The 18,678-nt window shown below is 55.2% G+C and overlaps 1 protein-coding gene across 3 annotated transcripts; it reads right to left on the bottom strand.

Annotated features, from left to right (window-relative positions):
* Nucleotides 1–1,691: 1,691 nt before the first annotated feature.
* On the bottom strand, nt 1,692–16,798 carry PES1 (pescadillo ribosomal biogenesis factor 1). 3 transcript variants are annotated; one of them, XM_001915756.5, is made up of 15 exons: nt 16,445–16,798; nt 13,735–13,814; nt 12,820–12,973; nt 11,460–11,569; nt 8,931–9,102; nt 8,755–8,844; nt 5,789–5,905; nt 5,601–5,675; nt 5,316–5,402; nt 5,022–5,152; nt 4,534–4,659; nt 4,216–4,400; nt 3,593–3,780; nt 3,312–3,473; nt 1,692–2,166 (listed from the first exon to the last, which is right to left on the bottom strand). In XM_001915756.5, the coding sequence occupies exons 1-15, from the start codon at nt 16,466–16,468 to the stop codon at nt 2,080–2,082; spliced, it is 1,788 nt and encodes a 595-aa protein (XP_001915791.1). In that variant the 5' UTR covers nt 16,469–16,798; the 3' UTR covers nt 1,692–2,079. The 3 variants fall into 3 exon arrangements, with proteins under 3 accessions (XP_001915791.1, XP_070131382.1, XP_070131384.1); XM_070275281.1 differs by lacking the exon at nt 16,445–16,798 and adding an exon at nt 15,896–16,295; XM_070275283.1 differs by lacking the exon at nt 13,735–13,814 and having other exon boundaries at nt 16,445–16,532.
* Nucleotides 16,799–18,678: the final 1,880 nt, after the last annotated feature.

The raw sequence follows: 18,678 nt of genomic DNA, 5'->3' as shown, positions 1-18,678 counted from the left end.
GGCGTGGTGGTGGTGGTGAGGGCAGTTCAGCTCTGGGAAATGGGAGGCGGCTAGACTAGTTGCTGAACTTTTATTGGGCCTTCTGGGGCCCTGGGGATCCAATGGAAGCTATGGCCTCTTGCTCCAGAATCAGTGCAAGCTGGACACGCATTTTGGGCATCTGAAATGTTGATGAGAGGGGTGGGGTGTGGTGCCGGAATCCTGAGAGAAGCTAAAGCAAGGGACAGATCTCCAACTGGTCTCACCACTTGAGGGTCTCAGCGGCGCAGGGCTGAGCACAGCACCATCAGCAGGTGCCCCATGAGGATCCACCTTTTTCCAGTCTGGTGTTTCCCTCCAGAGGAAACTGGTTCTTCCCAGAGGTGCAGGACGAATGACAAGGACTGCCACCCGCCTGGAGCCGGGAATGCTCAGCTCCAGCTGTGGGCAGTGCAAAACAAACTGGCCACCCAGTGGGGCATGGGCCATAGCAGAGCCCCACTGCCCCTACCATTGCGGGGTGACTCTGGAATGGGGAAAATTCCACACCAGCATGGCTGCCAGGGACTTTTCCGAATCTCATGGGCCTCCTCTCCAGCCTTGCCCTGGCATCCCTGCCACAGCCCTGGGATTCACATGCACCCAGGCAGGTCCAAGTCATCCCGTAGGGTGGCAGGCTTTGGCTCCGGAAGCCCAGCCCTGTCCCTGCTTCTGGAAGCATCCCTGCAATGCCTGAGCGTGCCAGAGTAGAGCACAGCCCTCCTACACCCGCAGCAAGGCCCAGCCGAGACAGGGGCCCCGGGTTCTCTGCTCCCTCGGCCAGAGCCTCCCCAAGCTCTTGCCTTCCCCTCAGCAGGTTGGGCCCGCAACCACTGCCCAAAACACCTCTACAGAGCCTGGGTGCAGTGAGGGCCAAGGCCCTCAGGTGCCTAGATTTGAGAAGGGTAGAGCCCAGGTCTAAACCCACACTTCCCCACCCTGGCCCCTGCTCCTGACAGCATCAGCCCGCCGTGGCAGCCTGGGGAGTCTATTCAGAACTCCCTGCCTGACCTGGGAGGGGCTGAGTGACCACCCTAAGACCCTGATTCTGGCCCTGGCTCTGCCACGAGGCACTAGCAGTCCCGGGCAAGGGCATGTCCCCCTGGGCCTCAGCAATGGGACTGCCAAGGTCGGTAGGAAGCTATAAGGATGGCTGAGTAAGGGTCACAAGTTGGGCTGCTGCCAATGTCCACACTGGGGGTTACTCAGTGGTTCTGCTCATGAGCCCACAAGGTAAAGCTGACCCCGAAGAGCCTTCAGGCACTAGCTTTCACCTCCTGGCTGACTCCAGCAGGAAGTGATGACAATCACAGCTGCTGTCTGCTTACTTACTAGACACCTGACACCAGAGTCTGCACATCATCATCACTGGACCCTCCACACAGCCCTGGGAGGGAGGCTCCAGAACGTCTACCCCTAATTTACACATAAGGAGGCAGTTTGAGAGGAAAGGACCCAGGCTGGAATGTGAACCAAGCTCAGACCAACTTCAGAGCTCGGACTGACAATCTCTGCACCTACCTTCTGGCATCCTTGGACCCAAAGGGGTGCTTGGATATCCAGAGCTCTGAGCAATGAGTGGACCCTTCTCCGTAAACACCCAGGGCAGGCCCAGCCTGGAGCACAGGGCACGAGGTGGCCCTTCAACCCGAGCAAGGCTCATGAACACAGAATTCAATTGGCTGCAAAACTCCAGCCGTTTAATAGCAAATGCTTCCCCATCCTCACCCCATCACGGCACTGGGAAAATCAGGGGTCCAACTACGTGTGAATGAGTATGTTGGGGGGCTGCGGAAAGCCAGGGTGAATGGGAGCAGTCGACAAGGGGCTGGTCAGAGAGGCCTCTCCTCCGCCCAGCCACCAGCAGGGACCTCCATGGAAGGGAAGCTGGGGCTGCCCAAGGGCCCAGCCAGAGTGTGAGAGGAGGCCAGGGCCAGCAGGAGGAGGAGGGGCATGGAAACAGAAGAGAGACTTGTCTGTCACCAGGCCTAGGTCCTCCGGCCTGCCCATGCCAAGTCCAGCGCCAGGAGCCGGCCTTGCCCATCAGGAGGCTGCCGTCACTCACACCGGCCTTGCCTTCTTGGCCTTCTTCTTCTCAGACTTCACAGCCTCATCGTGGGCTTTCCGCTTCTCTGCCAGTTTGTTGGCCTGTGAGGAGGAAGCGGGGAGGATAAAGCTGTGATGGGGGGGAGGGCAGGGAAGGCCACTTCCCCTTCTTCTCCTCAAGGCCACCCCTCAAAAGCAGAGCCTCCAGAAAAGCTAACAGACCAATTACCATGAGTCCAAACAAATCTATTTGAATAACCTCAGGTGAGCGCACATACCCTCACCTTTGCCTTTATGACTATTATTTTATGGGTTCTCAGCATGTTACGAGGATCCCAGAGCTGGAGGCAACTGCCCCATTTACTGCCTTCACTTGGGAAAGCTGGGCACCATCCAAACCTGCACCAGGAGCTGCTGGCGAGGGATCAACCTGGTACAGTCTTTCCCCTGGGACCATTTGGCAACATCTATTATAAAACAGGTGGGCCTTTCAACCTGGTGATTATACTCCTCCAACTTTACCCTGCAGAGACACTCGGAGAGAGGTGGGGACAAGCCCAAGATTGTTCTCTAAGAATGACTAAAAATGGAAAACAGTTGAAGCCTGTCAGCAGGGAACAGGCTACGTTTCGTACGATGTCATGGAGAGAAATTCAGGCTGTGATTAAATGGCAAACACACTGCAATACAACCTATATGTAGCATGATGCCCCTAAACCACGTCTGTTATTATACGCAGAAGAAAACCTGGGGGTTACTACAGACCATCCCAAGGGCAGGGCTGTGCGCCACTTCCACGCCATCCGTTAGAGTTCACGTGTACACAAAACTTTTTTAAAAATTTTCTTTATAATGGGCATATGTGGCTTTGTAAACATGAGGAAACAAAAGAGGGAGAAGCTTAACCAAAACCTTACGCAGCCCCTCTGCTTTATGCACTTCTGCTGAGTGGTCCTTTGTAATGCAGGCCCAGAGTCCGCTGGGACAGCTCTGTTCCCAGACCCTGGCAGACTCGGAAACAGTGGGTGTAGGAAGGAGACTGAAACCCTGAAGAAAGCCCAGGCGAGAGCTGCTCACAGCAAGATGCACACACGGGCCTGGGAGGGGGCCCCAGTGGCTGGGCTGGGTCAGGCCAGCAACCTCAGAAAAAGGCTAGGCGAGAGCCGGGAGTCAGCCCAGAGGAAAGCCAGCCTCAAAGTTCACTGGGCGGTCACCTGTGGAGTGTCAGACAGGTGGCCGGGACTCACCTCGCGGATTTTGCGCCTCTTGCCAAACATGATCTTGTTGTAAAGGTACTTCTCCCGCTTTTTCATCATCATGATGGCCAGGCGCTTGGCCTCGCTCTCCTCCTCCTGGGCCAGCCGCTGCTTATCCTCCAGCTTCACGGTGCCTGCCATCACCCTGGGCTTCTGGGGACACAGGGTAGACACCTGTGGATACAGGTTCCTCCCCTGACCAAACCCCTTGGCTCCTGCCCTTCTGAGCCAGGGCTACACCAAGGTGGCCAGTGGGGTTGCTCCCCTGGTACCTTCCCCTCCATCCTCTGCTCCTCCAGGGCTGTCAGTTGGGCCTCTTCCTCCTTTTCCGAACCAGCCTCCACATCTTCCTCCTCCTCCTCCTCCTCCTCATTTTCTCCCCCTTCATCACCATCACCTTCGTTGTCTTCCTCCTCGTTGTCTTCCTCCTCATCCTCCTCTTCAGATTCATTCATACTTCCTATAAACAGCCAATGACTTCTGAATGCCCGGGGAGCCTGCCCTTCCCCTTGCAGGGTGAGAACTGGCACTACCCTCTTTGGCCATGGGGACATTCCAAAGGCAGTGCAGGCCTGTCCCAACTGTGGCCCCTCTGGCCCCTCTCCCCACAGCTCCAGCTGCCTTCAGGGGAAATGCCAGGCCCTCCACCCGAGCTCTGTGCCTCCTATGCAAACATCAACGACAACTTCCAGACCTTTCTTCTGCTCAGCTACTCTGAACATCAAGCAAAACCTGACTGTGGAGCACAAACGTCCCCTTTCCTAAGCCTTACTCCAAAGAGGAGTTAAAGGGCTTTGGCTCCCTGATGCCTGTTCTCTGGAGCTGCCGCCTTTGTGGCCAAGAAGGGAAACAGCCGGCCTGCCCACCCACCGCCTGGCCCGCCCCTCCCGCTCACCTGGGTGCTCTCCCCGCTGCAGGGCCAGCAGCTTCAGCTTCTCAGGGGGGACGTAATCTCCTTCCTTCTCCGACACGAAGGGTGAGAGGTGCGGGGGTAGCTGCACCCCGGGGAAGTAGTCCGCCACAGGGAGGAGGAGCCGGGCGTTCACAGAGTCAAACACCCACTGGGGCTGCACGTAGTACCTGGCGCAGGGTGGCAGCAGAGACAGGTCACAGGGACCACTCGAGGCCTACCTGCATCCGCAGGGGCCTTTAGACAGACCTCTGCACCCAGAAACCCAAACAGGCGGAGGAAGATGAGGCCTTGGGGGCCTACCTGCCGATGACAGGGGTCTGCTGCCCAGGCCGGTCGACAATTTGGTGGGTGATGCAGGGGTCAGTCACGTCATACGTGGCCCCGATGCACAAAGACTTGTCCCAGGACACGTCCCCCCCAAAACTCCTACAAGCACAGGGGGAGCACATGAAAGAACTCAGACGCGAGGTGCCCGCCCTGGGATCCACTGGTCCACAAACTTGCCCTCCTAGAACACACCTGTCCCATCCCCACCTAGCATCCCCCCATCCGGCCGACCCCTCCATCCTGGCCCATGGACCTTCTGCCCTGAGCCAGTGAAAAACAGAGGCGAGCTGCCCTCTGACGAGTGCTTCCCATGGGCTCGGCAGCATGCTGAGCACCTTCCACACACGCTCTGCTGTATCCTCACAGCAGCCCTGAGACGTGGATACTGACTCCATCCCAACGGTACTGCTAGGCGTGCAGTGCAGGACCCAGCTCAGAGCCAGCGCTGCAGGCCTCCCCACCTGAGGACGAAAGCCAGGGCCTCGCGGGGCACCTCGCGGTTCAGGAAGAACTTCAGGCCCTCAAAGAGCTTCTTGTGCTTTTCCTGCGCCTCCAGCTCCTTCCTGCGGTCCTCTTCCTGCAACGCCATCTCCTGCCGCGAAAGGGGCCAGGTGTTGCACCATCAGGCCCACCCATACCCCCAGTGGAGGGCAGGGGTTGGAGATGATCACCTCCCCAGCTTCCTTCCAGATCCTTCAGTCCCAACAACCCTTCCCACCATCTCCCCGCCTTCTGCAAAGCAGCACAGTCCTCACCCCATCGGGCGGAAACTCATCCACCTCGGCTTCCTCCTCCGCAGGCACCACCACGCGGGCCAGACTGGCACTGAGGGCCGCCAGTTTCTACAGGAAAGAAACAGGGCTGCTGCTGGCAGGTGGGGGGCGTCGTCCAGGGTAGGCAGGGACAGTTCTGGGATATCACTGGGTTTGAGTTCGCAGGCAAGCCCCAAGACCACCCATCTAGCCATGACCACTGCACGCCCAGGCCAGGGACCACCCTTCTGAGGGATACAGGGCTAATGTTCTAGAAGCCTCTCTCACCTCCATAGAGCTCTCGGAGTCCAATGCATAGGTGTCCTCACTGGCCTTCGCCTCTGTGTGGGTCTGACCCTCAAGCTGGGAGGCAGGGGGAAGGTCAGAGGAAGAAGACGCCCACAGCCCCAGCCTCCATGTGGGGAGAGACAGCTGTGCCCCCTGCACAGTGAGAAGGGGCTGGGCTGGGGCCCCACCTTGGGAGGGTAGTGCAGGTTCAGAGACTGGTAGAGGCGGAAGTTGACGAAGCCCAGCAGGGTGGTGTAGAACTCGGTGAAGGTGGCCATGACCCTGTAGTCCACGTCTGTCGGGTGCTGGGGGGCACAGGAGGCGCATAAGCAGTGTGGGTGCAAAGACAGCACTGACAACCCACCCAGGGCGAGGGGCTCCAGCCTCCCTGAGGACAAGCCCCTTCAGGGTGGCCCTGCCTTCAGAGCTCTGCCCTACAAGAAGGGGCTAGGTGGTGTATCCCCACCCAGGAGCATTCTGGCACCAGTGAGGCTCTGGACATGCGTCTCAAGGGTTAGGGGTGTCCTGGAGGCCAGAGCCAGATCCCCAAGCTATGAAGAGGGAGCTAGGAGTAAGAAAAGGCAAGGCTTTGTCACAGGAGGGGCTCTCTCCGTCCCCTGCCCCGGCCCTCTCCTCATTCTGCAAGTCCCGGCTCAGACTTCCAGCCTTGCAAAGGTCACCTTCCCCGACCAGTCTGGTCAGAGCTCATGCCTTCTTCACGCCCATGCCAACCTTTGTTTAATGTCTTCTCCGGCGCTATCCTGCGAGCGCCCGAGGGCAGTGTTCCTGGAGCCCAGCACCATCGCTGGCCCGGCTGGGAGAGGCAGCCCTGGAGTAATCTGTGTACCCCGCGGGGGCAGTGGGTAGACAACCCTCAGCGCCCACAAGCCCCGGCAGGAGCCTTGGGACAGACACTCAAAATTTAGCAACCCCCACCTCAGGCCCAAGCCAAAGGCAAAGGCACAACCCGAGGACCCGGGATAGGCTGCGGCAGCTGCCCAGCTCGGCCCCGGGGAGCTCGAGAAATGGTGCGCAGAAACCCGCCTGCTCAGGGCAGAGGCACAGAACCACCATCTCAAGCTGCCGACCTAGCAAGCAGGGGACAGAGAAGGGATGGTCTTGGTCCCTGAGGAGTTGATAAAGCAAAACAGGGCAAGGATCTGAGCCAGACCAAAGTGCCTCAACTCCTGAGCCGCACTGCCCCCCACAACCAGGGAGGCCAGCCCAGCCCTGCCAAGCCCTGGGACCCGGACAGGAGGATGTACTGAACGATGCCAAAATCAGTAGTGATCGCAACGTCCCTTTTGTGTTGGGCGATGCTGAGCTGTTTCTCCACCCTGCCATCAGGCAGTGACCTGGGCTGTGGGGGCGTAGGGGCAAAGAAGTACCTACCTGTCCCCCCACTCACTTCCATCTCTCCAAGAGCATCCGTCAGGGCCCTCGATGGGCCTGGCGAGTATTTGAGCACCCACTCCATTTTCCCCAGCTGAGCAGGGCCCGCCAACCTGCCCCACTACCTGCCTGGGTCCTATCAGGGAGCCCAACACTGGCTGCTCATGGGGAGGGGGCACAGCAGCTCTGACCCAGGACCTGTCCCCCATCCTCCTGCTGAGGAAGCAGCAGCAGTGAACTGGTCGGGGAGGAAGGAGGAAAGGGCGGATGTTCCCCTCCCCCAGGCCCAGCTGTGTGGGGGCTGGCCTCCACAGGGCCCTATTCACCACCAAGGACACACAAAGACCAGTCTGAGCAGCACGGGGGTGGGACATCAGAGAGAAGGAAGGAGAGGGAGGGCCAGAGAGGAAGGAGGCATGGCAGGGCAGAGCGCGCAGGAAGGAGGAGGAGAGGAAGGATGGAGCGGACAAGAGGGAAGAGCCACAGGCTCCGGCACACACACCTGCCCCAGGGAGTGGGAACAGGGACTGCTGAGGGCCAAGCCTGCCACCAAACATCACTGCTGCTGCACAGTCAGAGCAGGGTCGGGCCCTCGAACCCCCACCAGCCCAGGGTGAAGGGGAGGGGCCTGGACCTCCAGCTCCCCCTGGAGCACTGGGAACCTGGTCAGTGAACCCACTGTCCAGCCAGGCTGGCGCATCTGCTCTCCACTGATGGCACCAGTTCCCACTCAACGCACAGGCAGAAAGGGGGGCCAAACGGAGGCCCACAGAACGCTAAGTCAGGCAGAGGGCCTGGCCGAGACCCTCTGGGGGAGTAGAGGCTAATTATGCCCCATAAAGAGACAAAAACCAGGATGTCTCTCAATGCATCCCTGCCAAAACCTCCCAGTCTAAAAAAGAATAATGAAGAAGTCACACCACCTGCTGAATGCTTCTCCTGGGCTCCCCGTCCCCAGTCTACCCAGCCCCCAGCCCTGTGGGGGGCTGGAGCGGGGAAGATGAGGAGTTACACACAGCAGCTTGGCCGAGGTCTGGCTGCCGCTAGTGGCAGAGCTGGATGACGACCCCAGTGGGTCCAAGGGTGGGGCTGCGCTCAGCCACTGTCCAGGCCCCAGCAGCTGCTCACTGTTCAGTGACCCAAAAGAGCCAAGCACTGGGCACTTTGAAAGATTTCCTTCCTTTCCCTTTTTTTTTTTTGGTAAAGATTGGCACCTGAGCTAACATCTGTTGCCAATCAACTTTTTCTTCTTCTTCTCCCCAAAGGCCCCCCAGTACATAGTTGTATATTCTAGTTGTAGGTCCTTCTGGTTCTGCCACGTGCAATGCCACCTCAGCATGGCCTGATGAGCGGTGCCATGTCCGCACCCAAGATGTGAACCAGTGAACCTCGGGCCACCAAACCAGAAAGTGTGAACTTAACCACTTGGCCACGGGGCTGTCCCCAAGATTTTCTTTCTTAAATCTTCATGACAAGGCTTATAAAGTGGAAGCCCATCATTAACTGAGGCACAGAGAGGTGGAGGAACACGGCGAAGGTCACCCAGCTAGGGCATAGTGGAGCCAGGCTGGCTCCAGCTCTTACCACAATGCCGTGCAGCACATCCCCACCCCACCCGCCACCCCACCCCCACCCATGCTTAGGAACCCAGCATATGCTGGATGCTGCAGGACAGCAACTCACCCCTTCGTCCAGGCCCTAGTCTATGAGCCAGAGAAGGAGCAATGACCCGGCACGAGCCACTCCCAGTGGGAACACTCACGTCGTGGGAGAAGGCGTAGGGCATGATCCACACGATGGGCTGTCCCAGCACCTCAGCCTGGTAGTAAATGCCTTTAATGGACAGGAAGACCTGGGGGTGGGAAGGAACAGCATGTGAAAACCAGGAGCGGCAGGGCAAGGAGCGGGGTGGGGCCCCACCAGGCAGCCCTGGCTCACCTTGCGCAGGGCACGTGCGGCGATGACATAGTGCAGGAACTCCACGGTGAGCCGGCGGCACAGCTGAATGGTCTGCACATGGCACTTGCCAGTCCGTGGGAAGGTGGAAAAGAGGAAGCACATGGAGAGGGCATCGTCCAGGTCCCGCAGGGCGTCTATGAAGGTGGGGTACCTGCACGGCCGAGAAGGCAGTGCTCACAGGCTCCGTCAGCGGGGGCTCCAAGAGGGGCCCTCACCTCCTTGCCCCAACCCTGTCAGCCATCCCAGAGGCCCCATTCCCAAGCCAGGCCTTGCCACTGCCACCTCCTGACCAGAAAGTCGGGCAATGCCCAGGGGCCTGGCAGTGCCAACCTCTCCACAGCCTTGGGAGGAAGCTCGGGACCAGGACACCGCCACTTAGCTCCGAGGATCAGAGAAACTTTAACAGGAGTCCTCAGGACACCCAATGCTCACCAAGGACTCAGCCTTGACCCACTTCCATATGTCATGGTCAAAGAGAACAGACCAAGTCAGTGGCTAACTCTTTCTCAAGGTGGAAACTTTGGTTCAAAGGGAAACCTATCTGGAGGCCAAGACAGAAAGGAGAAAAATGTGACACTGACCTAGGGCAGAGGGTGGGGGCCCGCCTGTCCTCAGCAGCACGTATGTCTTAGCTTGGTCACAGGTCACCAGACTGGGTTATGTCTTGTCTCTCATCACCCAGACTTCTGTCTAGTTTACAGAACCAATAACAACCAGGCAGTAAAAATGCCAGAACCGGATCTGGGCAGACAGACTCAGAGCAGGAAGTGCTTCCAGGAATCCTGCGGTAAATTAGGAAGCCAACGAGAATGAGCCATCCTTGGCAGGATCCACTGCTGTGTGGCTGCCGTGCTGAGGCACAGAGGCGTGGGGCATGGAAAGGACACTGGAGTATGAGTAACGACACCTGGATTCCAGGCCCAGCTGTGACCCTGGGTGGGTCACCCTGCCTCGCCCGATCCCAGTGGTGTCATTTGGAAAACGACCGTTGGACCAGACTGCTGGTTTAAAACCAGACTCTTGCAGCTCCCTGGCAACACCTGGGGACAAGTGGAGAGAGGGGCTTCAAGTCTCCTCCCCTGGCCAGAGCAGCTGTCAGAGCCTCTGGCATCCAAACTGCCTTCCACGAAGCTTCCTTTTGAGGAAAGTGTCCTGCTGCTTCAGAAAAGAACTCTGTGAAGGCCACGGGACCAGAGTGAGCCAGGGTCCTTCCAGCCCGAGAAGGAATCATTCACGGCAACGAGTCAGAAGGGGCCTGGCAGGTCTGCAGACACAGACCAAGACGGCTGAAAGGCTGCAGTGACTCTCGCCAGACAATAGCAGGAGAGGTGTGCGGCTTCCTGGTGCAGAGGTGGGAGCCCCACTGGGCCCCCTCTGGTGCCTCCAAGTTTCCTCACTCTCCCCTTGACAGACAAAACCACCAACCCAGGCCCTTCGTAGACACAGCACATTGCCATTGCTGCGCCACTGCTTTTCCTCCTTAAGCAGTGGCTAAGGGGATGGGGGTGACGCAGAACGGGAACACCACAGCCACACTGTCACTCGGTGTGCACTCCCTTTTTTCTTGTGCCTTTTTGTCATTTGTTCCACACAACAGCTGGAAGTCACAGGGAGGATAGGAGCAACTGTCATCTCTGTCAGAGAGGAGGACTTGCTCAGAGGAGGAACGGTTCTCAGCCCCCAGCTCGCGGGCTGCAGGGCTGGGGTGAGAACAGCAGCTGTCGAGCTCCTAGGCCAGGGCTCGTCCTGGACTAGCCCGTGGCTGGCGTGACTCAACGAAGCCACATCCATACAGCCTGCAGCTAAGCGTTCCCAGGCCGGCCGCCCCAAAGAGAAGGCGGACATTCACCTAGCCCTGGGTTTCCGAACCTCAACACTAATGACATCTCAGGCCAGGGTGTTCTGTGATGTGGGGACTGTCCTGTGCAATTGTAGGGTGCTCAGAAGCATCCCTGACCTTTATCCATTCCATTAAACACCAGCAGACACCCCCCATCCAAGTCATGAGAACCAAAAGTGTCTCCACACATCGCCAGATGTGCCCTGGGGGCAAAACCACCCCTGGTTAAGACCACTGACTTAGCCAATGAATGAGCGAGACTGCTGAGGTGGCTGGGCAAGGAACGGTTAAGATCAGAGGTGTCCAGCCACGTCCTCCAGGTCTGACTATGCACCTGGTGTGCATCCGCAGAACTCTGATGCACTCTTTTGCACTACAGGGCCTTTGCACCTGCTGTTTCCTCTGCTTGGACCACACTTCCCCTGGCTGGCTCAAATGTCTCCCCTCAGAGAGACCTCCTCTGACAAGCCTGTAACTAACGTATGTCCCCCAGCCTCCTTCACATGGTTGGCATCCCTCATGGCACCGACTCTGACTTCCAATCATTACAGCAATTTGTCAGTTTGCTTTTTGGTCTGTTTCCCCCAAAAGGATGCCAGGAAGTTGAGCAGGGTCTTGGTCTTGTTCCCCACTGTATCCCCACTGCTGGGACTGAGCCCCCAACTCACCGCTCCTTGACAATGTGGTCAAGCTTGTAGTTGGGCTTGTTGTCCTTCAGACGCTCCACGGTGTTCCACTCACTCTTCCCATAGGCCTTCCGGAGCTTCCGGACGAACACCTGGAAGAGAGGAGACCCCTGATGCTGGGCCGAGGGCTCCTGGAGACTCCTCTTCCATGGAGGGGGATACAAGGGGCGGGAGATTCTCAGGGCCTCCTGAAGCTGACCACAGCTGTCTGACTGTGCCATCTGTCCCCTCAGCCCAGGATGTGCCAAACAGCCAACTCCAGGGAACATCAAGACGGACCCACAGTGACGAGCGGAGCCAGCCTGCTGCAGCCCTGTGACGATGAACAGGATAACCACTCGAAGATGTGCCAACTCCACAGGTTTAGGTGAAAACGTAATGTCTCCAGCCCTACTTTCCAAGTGAGCAGAGACCAACTGAGCCGCCAGCGAGGCAGATCAGGGCCAGGAGGCCCAGCCTTCGTTCCCAACGTCAGTGTGCATGGGCACGAAACAAGCCAAAGGTCCGTGTGTGGGGCGGGGTCACACAGGAAAATGCAGCTGAAGCCAGTTGTAGGCCCAGAAGGTCCTCCAAACCAACCAACCTCCCTCCAAGTACTTCGAGTCAGGCCTGCCCCCAGTCCTCTTCAGAGGCTCAAAGGCCGCCTCTGTTGGGGTCATGAACAGCAGCTCCGAGACAGCCATTTCCCACAATGGGCCCACTTCCAATGCAGTGAGTTTAAGTAGTTGCAACACGCAGAGGCAAGAGAGGGCCAGTCACCCACCCGGCCGGGCTTGGGCAAAAGGGCTGGTGGCAGCTGCTGGCCAGTCTCCAGTGGCCGCCAGGTGGCGCCCCACCCCTCCCAGCCAAGGCCTCTGCCTGGCCCTGCTGCCGGGCAAGTGTCAGTAACAGCAGTCTACTTTCAATTATGTGCATTTGGTACAAATGGGTTTCTACTTCCCCTGCGGTATTTAAGCATTTAATGGTTTCTATTTGTGGAATGAAAAGCTTGGTCTCCGGGGAGCAATTCCAGAAAGAACCTGAATAGAAGAGGTTTCTTTAGGCAGAGAACACGCCACAGAGCCCCTCAAATAGCACCATCTTTGCCTCAGAGGCAATAAATTTACTCTTTTCCAAAGAACCAGGGGAAAGGTACGACGAGTAAAGCATTAATCACGTGCCAGGTTCTGTGCAAACGATTTCCACGTGTGCTCTCAGTCAATCCCCCAAGACATTCCTTTGAGGAGCAAGTACCTCACCCTTTGTGGAGGCTCCTGGGAGAGGCTGAACCTGCCCAAGGTCACAGTTAGTGGGTCACAGAGCTGCGCTGGGCCCCCTGCAGACCCCAGAGCCCGGGCCTCACCTTGTACTCCCGGAACTTGTTGACGATGGGTTCGTGGAGGAGGAACTTGATGTCTTTGATAAGGTAAAAAGTTCGGGCCGCCGTGGAGCCCTTGTTCACCTTCTTCTTGTGTTTGGGTTCGTGGGGATAAATGCCCTTCAGGATGCACAGCCGCCTGGAAAACAAAGGTCATTCCTCCTGTCAGTAAACATGCTGAGCGCTGCCCATGCTGGGCCTGGAAAAGAGCAGTGAACAGGGACACTGGGGCCCTGCCCTTGGAGAACTCACATCCTAGTGCAGGAGTCTGACAACCACAAGTTCCCTGAAAATCACATCATGCAGACTGTCACAGGCACCAGAAAGGAAACAATGATGTTGACAGGGGCAGCAGGCAGGCACTCCTTTTAGCAAGGGGAGTCAGGAAAGACCTTGCAGAGAAATCGATATTGTAGCCATATAAATGGTAGAGGGAAGAGCACCCTAAGAAGGAGGACAAAGGCTGGAAGGGTGCAACGTGCCGGGCGTGCTTGAAGGACTACAAGTGGGCCAGGCAGCAGGGCCCACAGGCCATGGAGTCTGGGTCTGACTCTGTGAGGAGCTGAGAACACTGAGCCACAGGACCAGGGTCTCTTCTGCAAGAAGAGAGGGAACAGGTGACAAAGACTCAGATAGAGAGTAGCAGAGAGACCACTGTACCAGTGGTCCCATTCTGATGACTCGGGGCGCATGAGCCAGGTCTCCTCCAGCTTCCCCACGGACCAGGCCTGGCAAAGCACAGCACACTAAAACAAGGTGAGGCAAGAAAGAAGGGGCATATTAGAATTCCAGACAGAGTTTGTGGCAACGCAGGTAAGACAGGGACGCAGCTGAGTTTTCACTGTGTAATTTGCTGCCCAGGCACCCTGAGGTCACCCTCCTCCACTCCTCCCACCGCACCTGAAGTCAGCCAGACTCAGCTGCAGCTTCTTCCGGGCTTTGTTTCTCGTGATGTAGTTGGTGGCAGAGCCTCGTTCATACTTGACAGGGAAAAAACAATTCTCCATTAGCAAGGATTGAAGCAACTGACATCAATCTCTGGGCATTCCTTGTGCCAGAGGCAACTAAGACTCTGGATAAGTGACCAAGAGGTTTCTGGGACAAGAAACACTGGCTGGAGGGAGCTCACGAGCCTCAACAAGCTTTCCTGCAGCATCCTTGCAGTAGCCTGCATAAATGACACATACACCTGCATGATGCTGGGGACCGTGAGGCTGCTGTGGATCCCATGCTGTGCCAAGCACTTACCAGTAGCTGAGTATTGGCCACTATGATTAGTGATTTCCAAACATTTCATTTAATCTCCACAACACTGGGAGGTGGATGCCATTAAAACTCCCATTTTACAGAGGAGGAAACAGGCTCAGTGACAAACCTGCCCAGGTCACATAACTTTTTAAGAGTCTCAAACCTAGGTCTGAGCCCAGAGCCTGAGTGTCTAACTCACTAAGCCTGTGTTCTCAACCTTTCTTTTCATTATAACCACTCCTCCTCCATCAGAAACTTTTTTAGACCTCTTCCCCCCTCCCACAGCCCTATGAAATGTTAACACCCAAGATATACCATAGATCTGTTTACGTAATGTGGTCCTGTACAGGGGTGCAAACCACTGTAACATCTAAGAGCCCTCCCAACCAATGTTTGTTCCCTTGGGAGTGACATCATCTGACTGAGAATGCATGCTCTAAGCCACACAATCTTTCCCCTTCCTCATTCATTCATTCAACAGACCTCTACTATGTTCCAAGCATCAAGCTAGATGCTGTGAGGGCAATAAAGACGACACGCCTGGTCTCTACCTACCCCAACAGAGCACGCTATGTTGTGCAACCATCTGGATGTCTGTGGTACCAAGATGCTGCCTCACACTCACTTCTCTGCATCCCTGATAAAGAGTAGCAGCACACCGTACAAAGCAGTCTGCAACGGTAACCAACCATGTCCTTTCCACACAAGACCTTCCGCTGGAGTAAGACTGTGGGGCCTCGATGGCCAGGTCCCACTCTAAACATGCAGCCCTCCGAGGGCTATGTTTATGAATAAACTCACAGTCACGAAACACACCCTTCATTCATTCTTTCCTTCAGACATTTATTACCTGTCTATTGGGGATCAGACTCACACCAAGTCTTGGGGATACAAAGATGAGTTAGACTGTCTCAAAAAGTTGAGTCTCCATTAGAAGTGTTTTCCATTGCCTTATGCCACACATACTTCTACCACTATACTACTCCTTTTAAACATTAAGGGGATCAGTAGTTCTCAACTGGGGTGATTTTACTCCTGGAGGGGGATGAGGGGGAGAATTAGGCATTTTGGATTGTTGGGTGCTACTGGAATCTAGTGGGTAAGAGGTCAGGGATGCTACTAAACATCCTATGTTGCACAGAAGAGCCCTTCCCACAACAAAGCGTTACCTGGCTCAAAACGGCTGTGAAACCCAGCTTTAAAAGCTGTCATGATTTGTTTACCTATCTGCATCTGTGCCACAAAGGAGGATTTTTCCATCTTATATTTTTGCAGCTCCAATCACTAGCATTTACTGGGTGCTCAATAGCACGCCGGGTTAAACACAAATTGCCAACAGAAACTGTCAAGCTGAAGGAAACACCTGAAGCACCGACATCTTCCTTGCCTTCCTCCCGCCCCCAACCTTTCATGTCACCGAAGTGATCCTCCATTCAGCAACAAAAACTCCTTGAAAAACCGATCATGTTACTCTCCCTTTAGTTGAGTCCCACTGCCTTTAGAATAAAATCCAAGCTCCTCATCGTGGCTGACACGCCTGGCACCATCTGGTCCCTGTCCAACCCCAACCTCACTAGATGCCAGTCTTCCCTAGGTTTACTATACTCCAGCCATCCTGATGTCCTGCCAATTCCTTGCAGACAGCAAGCCTTTCCCCGCTAAGGGTCTTAGCACTCAGTTTACCCTGCCAGACTTGTTCGCTAAGCACTCTCAAGCCCTAGAACCCATCCGAGATCTTCTGATCTTTCAGATTTCAGCTTAAACGTTATGACTCAGAGAGACCTTCCAAGACAACACGAACTGAAGTAAGTACCCTTTTATATTCTCCATCCTTATTCCTCATTTGCTTCCTTCACACCACATCTAAAATCTGTGATCGTCTTATTTGGTCGTTTAGGGTCCATCTTCTCCACAAGAAAGTTGGCTCGAGGAAGGAGAGGAACACATCTGTTTATGTCTCCATCCCCAGAGTCCAGGGCAGGGCCTGGCTCAATCGAAAAGGGAATAATAAGTTTCAGAGATGATGAGCTCGACGTAATAGCGGCTTTACATAATATTTATCACTCAGTAAACAGCTGTCCTCCGGCTAGGCCCGCTTTTGGGCTGAAGCTGTGCTTGGTAATCTTAACACTCGTTTACAGTCCCGCTCCACGGTTCTTTCCCGGATTTCACCGACCGAGTACTGCCGTCCTCCCCCTCGCCTCGCGGACCCCTTCTCACGGTTGTCTCCCATTGCATTGACACCAACCGTTTCTGTACCCACGATGGACCAAGACCGGGGAAAGACGCAGTCCCCAGGCCCCGTCGCTCTCGTCTCCCACCTTCTGGCGCCCCCCGCCACCCCGGTACCTCCCCCATTCACCTTCTTCTTCTCCAGGCCTCCCATGACTCCACGCTGAACGGTCTACCAGCTCCGTGCGAGCAGACAGCGCCGCTTCCTCGCGCACGTGCCCCGCCTAGGGCCCCGAGGCCCCCACGCTTACGGCCTGTGCGGGGTGGCCAGTGTGGTGCCTGAACGAAGCTACGGAAAGATGGGGCTTTTCTCCTCGAGGTTTACAATTAAACGCTCTGAAACAAACCAGTAAGACCGATCTTTGGAGCTCTTTCCCATCTCTGAGCCCATTACAATTTTACTGTTTAAACAAGATACTCAGGCATTTCTATAATCATCCTGATTAGGAAGGCTTGCCCTTTAAGCCCCGTTGCATATTGGGATGGAGGGGGGCGGAAAACTTGAGCCAGCGCAGTGCCTTCTGGGATGCAGAGGGGAGCTACCCTCTGAGGCGAGAAAGCGCGAGTTGCGGTTGTTACGGTAACGGTTGCTAGGCGCCGTGGGACCCGGGCTCCCGGGGCAGAGAAGCGGCTGCCGCCGGGGGCGCTAAGGGCAGGTGCGCTGGGTTCGCCGCCCGCCATCGGCTTTTCCTTTGACTTGTGGCTTGTTGACTTTGACTTCCTTGACCTTAAAAATAAAACCGCCAGTTGTCTTAGCAGCAAAACGAGTTTATTCGGAAAAAACAAAGAATTGCAGTTTGGGACCCGCATATTGATGGCAGAAGCCGTAGGCAAGCCCAACAATCAAGGGAGAGGAATGTTATTTTATAGAGAAAAATAAAGAAATTGGGGGGTGGGGGCGTTGTTTTAACCAAAAGTCCATTAGAGAGAAGCAGGAGTTTGGGGTGGTGATGGTTTCTCATTGGCTGAGTTGCTGGAGTAGCCATTTTTTGTTTGGGATGCAATGTACATTTCTTCCTGAAATTGAGGATTCTTTCCTGTTGAGGACTGCTTTCTGCTGGGGTCGGCAATTGACTCTCTTTCTTGAAATTGACTTCTGGTGGTACTAGTGGGTGATGAGGATTATTTTAGGCTGGTTAATTTTAAAACTGCAGATGAGAAGCAGGTTCCAAGGAGCAAGGTTTGCTTGCCCTTTGTTGGGAAACATTTACATTTGTAAGGGAAACCTCCATCTGTAAAGATGCCTCCTCTCTGTGCTGGGAAGAAGGGAGATGACCTTATCTCTAGAAACTCTTAATCAATGCCAAAGGCAAGAACTTAAGTTGTTTACTATCTGGCAACCTCATGTAACTGACCCCGCCCCCCCAACATCCTCCTTTCTCTTTAGCTGAAGATAATATTTGAGCGATGACTTCTGCCATTTACTCAATCCGGTTTGATTCTTATCTAGAAGTTATAGGACCAGCCCATAACCAGACCCTACCGGCACTGATACCATTTTAACAACTCTTTTTACATATTCTTTCCTTTGTCTTGTAAAGAGATAACTCACATACCTATGCCTTAAATTTAGCCTTACTCTCCACCCATGTTTGCAGCAGCAGCAGCTCCCCATGCCAGCAGCATCTCTGACTGCCCGTAGGTCCTGTCCCCACGCAGCAGCTCTGACTGCCCATGGGTCCTGTCCCCATGCTATTCCACACTATTCTCTAAATAAAAGAGCACTACTGCCAGATCTTGAGAGTCCAAGAAGTCTTTCTTTCAACTCCTCGGCTCACCACCCCACATCAGTGGGCACTCCCCCTTCTGGCCTCCTGACTCCATTTTAAATTAGGTTTCCCTTTATTAATTTTCACAGGTTCATTTATGGGGATAAAATAGATCAAAAGCAGACCTTTTTTTCCCCCCACAGAAGTAGAGACTTGAGGCCATTTATATTTTCTGAGCTGTGGGGGATCAGAATTGGCCACCCCAAAATGTGCCTCTTTGCTTTATTTTTAAGAACAAACAACTGAAGGAAACTTTGACCTCCCCTCCTAACTGCCTAAAAGAATTTAGATAAAAGGCCTGTCCCAGGACAGGCCATCACCATGGGTAACTCTGGGTATCAGTAGACTGTGAGGGTCCTTGCTAAGCCCATCCTTATCAGAGTTCTGTCTACTAAACGTTTGCTTTGCCATCTCCATGTGAATTGCCTTCCTCCCCTTTGAAGCCCCAAACCACTACCCCCAACAGCCTCCTTTGTCTTTAGTTAAAGATGGTATTTAAGGTGACAACTTCAGCCATTCTGGGGAGTTACCCAGTTGTCCTGGGTTTCTCCCGTGTAAACACCTTATAAAGCTTTGTTGGATATTCTACTGTTAT

This window comes from Equus caballus, chromosome 8, assembly GCF_041296265.1.
Source record: "Equus caballus isolate H_3958 breed thoroughbred chromosome 8, TB-T2T, whole genome shotgun sequence".
NCBI classification, from domain to species: domain Eukaryota; kingdom Metazoa; phylum Chordata; class Mammalia; order Perissodactyla; family Equidae; genus Equus; species Equus caballus.
The sequence above is the reverse complement of the archived record's forward strand: the minus strand, read 5'-3'. Positions and strand labels throughout refer to the sequence as shown.